At 32.3% G+C, this 5,839-nt stretch overlaps 1 protein-coding gene across 2 annotated transcripts; it reads right to left on the bottom strand.

Moving 5' to 3' along the window:
• Nucleotides 1–1,325: 1,325 nt before the first annotated feature.
• On the bottom strand, nucleotides 1,326–5,446 carry LOC101504063 (cytosolic Fe-S cluster assembly factor NBP35). Of its 2 annotated transcripts, none has more exons than XM_004498831.4 (4): nucleotides 5,289–5,446; nucleotides 4,973–5,021; nucleotides 4,766–4,867; nucleotides 1,326–2,412 (listed from the first exon to the last, which is right to left on the bottom strand). In XM_004498831.4, exons 2-4 carry the CDS (start codon nucleotides 5,007–5,009, stop codon nucleotides 1,484–1,486), a joined length of 1,068 nt encoding a protein of 355 aa, XP_004498888.1. In that variant the 5' UTR covers nucleotides 5,010–5,021; nucleotides 5,289–5,446; the 3' UTR covers nucleotides 1,326–1,483. The 2 variants fall into 2 exon arrangements, with proteins under 2 accessions (XP_004498888.1, XP_027189678.1); XM_027333877.2 differs by having other exon boundaries at nucleotides 4,973–5,025; nucleotides 5,292–5,446.
• Nucleotides 5,447–5,839: the final 393 nt, after the last annotated feature.

Genomic DNA, 5,839 nt, shown 5'->3' with positions numbered 1-5,839 from the left:
TAATAATAATAATAATAATAATAATAATAATAATAATAATAATAATAATAATAATAATATCCCAAAGTCCATCCTTAATATCCCTAGATACACATCCTTGTCCCTAAGTTCACTGATAACTTGAGTGTTGAACTTGAGCCCCTTCAGAAACTAGCTTCTAGAGCTAAATGCGGACAACTTGTTTTAAGTCCATTGAGTACCCCTTTGTCACTAATTTATGGTGCATGTATATTTCCATTTCGAAAATTATATATCTAATATGTATACTCCTATTCTCATATTTTATATAAATTATTTATGCTATCTCTTTTTTATTTTATTTTAAAAACAGATTTATCTCATTAAATTTTCAAATCTTTAAAAATACACATGTATCGAAAAAGTTTTTCAGTATACAAAAGACATATTTATATATCAAAAAATTTAAATAAAAATAAATCAATACACAAAACCAAACTTTTTAAAAACATGAATTTAGGAAAGCTTTTTTTTTTTAAGTTTTGCAGAATCAAGTTGAACTTAGTGAAGAAAAAAAAAAGGTAAAATAAATATTTTGTATAAAATGTAAAGTATGAGTATAAATGTAGGGTACATTGTATAATTTTCTTACATTTCTTGTCTCAATGATTGTTATAAACAATTCAATAATATTACGGCACTTTCTTTTCAATATAATATTACGACACCTCCTTTTCCAATTTAGATAATAACACTTTAAAAAAAATAAAAGTGATTAATTATAATTAAATATTAAATATATTTAAAGATAAAATATCAAATATTATATAAATAATAATAGTAGTAGGCGTTATGTTCAATAAATAATAATAATAATAATAATAATAATAATAATAATAATTATAATAATAATTATTGTTATTATTATTATTATTGAGAATTATTAGAATTTTGGAAAAGGGGTAGGGGCCAAAGTCCACCCTTAATATCCCTAGATACATCTTTGTTCCTAAGTTCACATAACTTGAGTGTAGAGCTAAAAATGCAGAAAACGTGTTTTAAATCCACGAGTATCAGTTGTCACCAAGGTGCATGTATATTTACATTTTTCTTGTCTCGATGACTGCTAAAAACACTTTATTTCTAAGACTATTTAGTAAAATTCGTATCGAACTCACCAATTTATATAACTCATTTTTAAAATGTAGAATTATAAATTTTACATAATAAAAAAGTGAGTGTTAAAATTATAGTGTAAGAAAGAAAATGTTTTTAACAATTATGGTTGGAAAGTTGAAATAAGAGTATTTCTAACGGTTCTTAGAGTGCTAGCACTTCCCTTCTTGACAAATGATCATGCAATAAAATTGAATTCTTGCTAAAAAACTATTGATTACTTTTATTGTTAACTCCAAAATGTCTCAACCCACTTCAATTTTACATGACTTACAACTTAAGAAAAAGGAAAACATACTCTTTGTCAATTAGGTTTCGATTTACAAAGATGCAACCAAAAATAAATCTCCTACACTCCGTTACTTACCAACGTTGACAACCCACTAGTTTCCAACAACTTATCTATTATCTTTTGTAATGCTGGGGCGCTCACAACACAATCTTTATCTGCAAAACAGGACCTACCTTCTTCGGCTGCCTTGCAAAGCTGCGGATCTAAAGGAACCTTGCCAAGAAAGGGTAGATCCATCTCTTTGCACATCTTCAACGCTCCACCACCACTACTATCAAATACTTCACTGCAGGCAATTAAATTCATCATTTCAGGCGCTTTTTCTTTCATGTATTCCGATATCCACTCTGTAACATCTTTCATCTCACCATCCTCTGTAACCTTCATAAACTTGAAATTTGTGATGGGCTGGCACAGGCCACTCATATTCTCTACAACCCCAAGAACTTTCACTCCAACTTTCTTGCAAAAGTTAACTTCTTTTTTCACATCAATGAGAGAGACTTGTTGAGGAGTGGTAACTATAATTGCACCATCTACATTAGAGGCATCTAGACATTGAACAATTGTAATGTGTTCATCTGAGGTTCCAGGTGGAGCATCAACAATTAGAAAATCAAGTTCACCCCAATAAACGTCTTTTACAAACTGCTTAATAAGCCCATTTTTGCGAGGACCTTTCCATATAATAGCTTCATCTGGATCAGTAAGCAGGAACCCAATTGACATGACCCCAAGATTAGACTCAACATAGACAGGAGACCACCCAAGGTTGCTTTGGTGTATCGCATGACCTTCTAGGCCAAGCATCTTTGGGATGCTTGGACCACACATGTCAATGTCAAGAAGACCCACTTGAAAATCCCTTGCAGCTAAAGCAAAAGCCAGCTGGGCAGAAAATGTGCTCTTGCCAACACCTCCTTTTCCTGATAAGACCAGTATCTTATGTTTCACAGTAGCCATTCTTTCTGCAATGGCAACCATATCTGCAAAAACATGAAGGCAATTTACAGTAGAGTCAATGTGACAAAATTCTTAAACAAGCCAATTTAATTGTTCAACTTTCTCAATTCTTTAAAATTAAGAAATGCCCTTTCCAGAAGCAGCCCTAGAGAAAAAATGTAACAAAAAAAAAGTATTTCTCCCATTATGAAAATTTTTATTTATCGCCATTATCTTTGAAATAATAGCGAAATAAAAAGATCCATAGAGGATATTTCTAGGGTTAAAGTAATCAGCTTAAGAAGAAAAACATGCAGATCAAATATCTTAATCATCCTTCAAACTATTATTGGAGAGAACGAATTATAAAAATCATGTCTAGCTAATTCTACAAGCCTCGTGTCAGTGAAATCATGATAAGACCACTAGACAGTGCAATGTATTCATTTTATAGTTGCTACTCGTTGATTTCATGGCATAGATAAAAAAACTGATGTGTACCTCCCTATTTCTTGGATTGTGCAGTGAATAATAATAATTCTAAGACCTTGGAGAAATGATATGAGATGCTTAATCACATTCTATGTTTGTTAAGGTTAAACTAGAATTACAAAAACAAAAAAAAATTAAAGAGCAATGGCGGAAAGCTCTTTGATGAAGAGCTGCGGAATGCTCTTCGAAGCAGTGTGCTACAAACATCTTCTCAAAAATCAAAGTTGTACCGTGTTTTGAGATCTAGGACTAGGTTCTCTTAGCCAGTTCCTTGGTATCCCTTCCCAATGAGCAACACAGTGCACAAACTAACTCCAGTTTGAGGGTTTTTTAATAACCAGTCTATATCAGCAGTGTTATCAAATGGCGGCCATGGTGGAAAGCGGTGGGGGGATTTCAACAATCCGCCATGGTCATTTTACACATGATGGCAGTTATGGCGGAATTTTGGCCTCTCCACCATGGATCGCCATCCGCCGTCGACAACACTGCTTATCAGCAGATGCTCTTCAATGCAGATTAATGCAAACATCTCGTCACTAAGCATGTATGCATTCTATTCTGGGAGCCTCTAGTAGGTTCTTAAAGTCCATCACCCTCCCCCATGAGCAACACACTAGATAAGGTTTGGGACATCGGGAAATTTACTATGACCAGCTGACTAAAAAGTCTGAAATCTTTATCTTTTTCTAAGAACCAAAGGATGTCTACAGCCTGATAGGAATTATGTTTCCTCTCTTTCTGTGTGTTATCTCTTATTCTTTCACTTTGTGCGACCAAGCACCTATATAATGTGACTCTGTTACCATTTTGTGTATTCGACCACTAACACCACCATTAGGCAAGTGTGGATTTCAGATTGAAGCTATTATCATACCAATTAGCACTTATAGTGATGAATGATCATTGGACTTGAATGATGTCCATCACATGGTTGGTTTCCTAGTTGTCAAATTACATCGAATTATGTCCAACTTCACGAATTGAATAAATCCTCTACACAACAATACCCACTATCAAATGACTAACGAATCAATAACCCTAATAAGACCAAACAATAAACAATCCAAGCAAAAGCTTCAAAACAAAACCACATCAAAAAATTGTTCTATAGGCATTGCTTTAAAAATCTTCATGTGACAGTGAAATTCATCATTTGATGACAAAGGCATGAACTATGAAGGAGCTGATTTCATTCGCTTTCCTAACTAATCAACCCATACAAGCAGTAACAATGATGAGCCTAGGAAAGAAATCATACTACAACGCCTAGTACATGAGTACTAAGGTTAAGAAATACTCAGAAGTCAGAATTAGGATTTGTTTTGATTGACTTATTTGACTTATCTATTGGCATAAGCATTTGTAAGACTGTGTGGGAGAGTTTATGGAACCAACTTATGACATGCCCATAGACTGCTTTCAACTTATTTCAAAAACTGTCTAGGATAACTTATGAAAACAACTTATAGCTTATACAAAAATAATTTGACTTTGTTTTATCTTTTGTTATAGAAATAACTTATACATAAATGTTTATGCTATAAGCGCTCACTTAAAGTTGTTTATCTGAATAGAGGCACAGTCCCAAACAGTGTTGTGAAATAGACTCTATTGCAGCACTATAACATAGCGGAAATTGACCAAACCACTATTGCTCTATAATACTCTGTTTAGTACAAAATTTTGTCAAATAGCCGCTATTGTTGCGTGTAGAACTATAGAATAGCGGAATTTAAACAAACAACTATTTTACGCAATCCACAATTGACAACACTGGTCCCAAATTCCAGAGCCTAAAAACATGGTGATTGAACAAGTTTATATAAACAAATCCTGTGATTATAAGTAATGGATGGTTATCTGAAAGAAAAATAAAAAACATAAAATAAAAGTGTAGAGTACCAGGGTCAGGTCCTTTAGGGGCAGTGGCACAAATTTGCTGATTAGGGCATCCTTCACAAGCATCAGATTTTCCAGCAGATTCAGATTGAGGACCTGGACAATCTGTAAATGCCACAATACAAAAAACACAAGAATCAAATTAATAGGAATCTATATAAATAGAAGCAAAGAAAAATTCCAACACAATAATAATAAATATAATCATACGGTCGTTAGCATCCTCTGGTATATCTCCTTTCTCCATGGGAGCTCTTATCTGGTGTAAAAGAGAAAAAGAAAAAAAAAAAAAAAAAGATAAATAAATTTAACAAAGGAAGGACAAAATTGTCATAAATAAAGAGACGATAAGCAAAGTAAGGGTTTTCAGTAGCAAATATGAAATTTGCTATGATAAGCAAAGAATACGATTCTGCTACGACGCGTTGCCTTTATATGGAGCGGCTATCGCAGCCGCAAATCGCGATGTAATCGCATGATCACGCGCTTCAGGAAAAGGGAAGGAGGAAAGACTGAAAAGGAGAACCTGACGAGTTTCTCAAAGTTTGCGGCGGCAGACGATCGAGTTCGGGTGCGTTCCGAGCAGTTGAGTAAATTGAGTGCAAAACGGTTTTGTTTTCTTGATGGAGCGGAGCTGCTCAATTTTCTTCTTTTAGGGTTTTAATAGATTTTTTAACTTTCTAACTATAAAATTAGTTTATACTAGTTTGTAATCCGATCGTCGCATTTTAATAAATAAATTATTATATTAGTTTATATATATATATATATATATATATATCAAATTTTATAAATTTTATTTTATTGACATTAAAAAAATAATTTAACTTAAAAAAAATAATTTAAAATAAAAAAAAAATCTAATTATAACTTAACTTAAAAACTATTTTTTTATACGCTCAATATTATTGATGAAAAGTATAACTCCAACACCATGCCTTATTTTTGAATTCTACAAAGAATTCTATTTCTTTCCAAAAAACTTATTATAAAACAATACTTTAATTTTAAACAAATAAAAACAATAGTTATTAAAAAAATTAAATAATTAGATTAGATGAAATAAGAATTTTTAAA

Source organism: Cicer arietinum, chromosome 4 (assembly GCF_000331145.2).
Source record: "Cicer arietinum cultivar CDC Frontier isolate Library 1 chromosome 4, Cicar.CDCFrontier_v2.0, whole genome shotgun sequence".
NCBI lineage: Eukaryota > Viridiplantae > Streptophyta > Magnoliopsida > Fabales > Fabaceae > Cicer > Cicer arietinum.
This window is presented reverse-complemented; position numbering and strand designations above follow the sequence as displayed.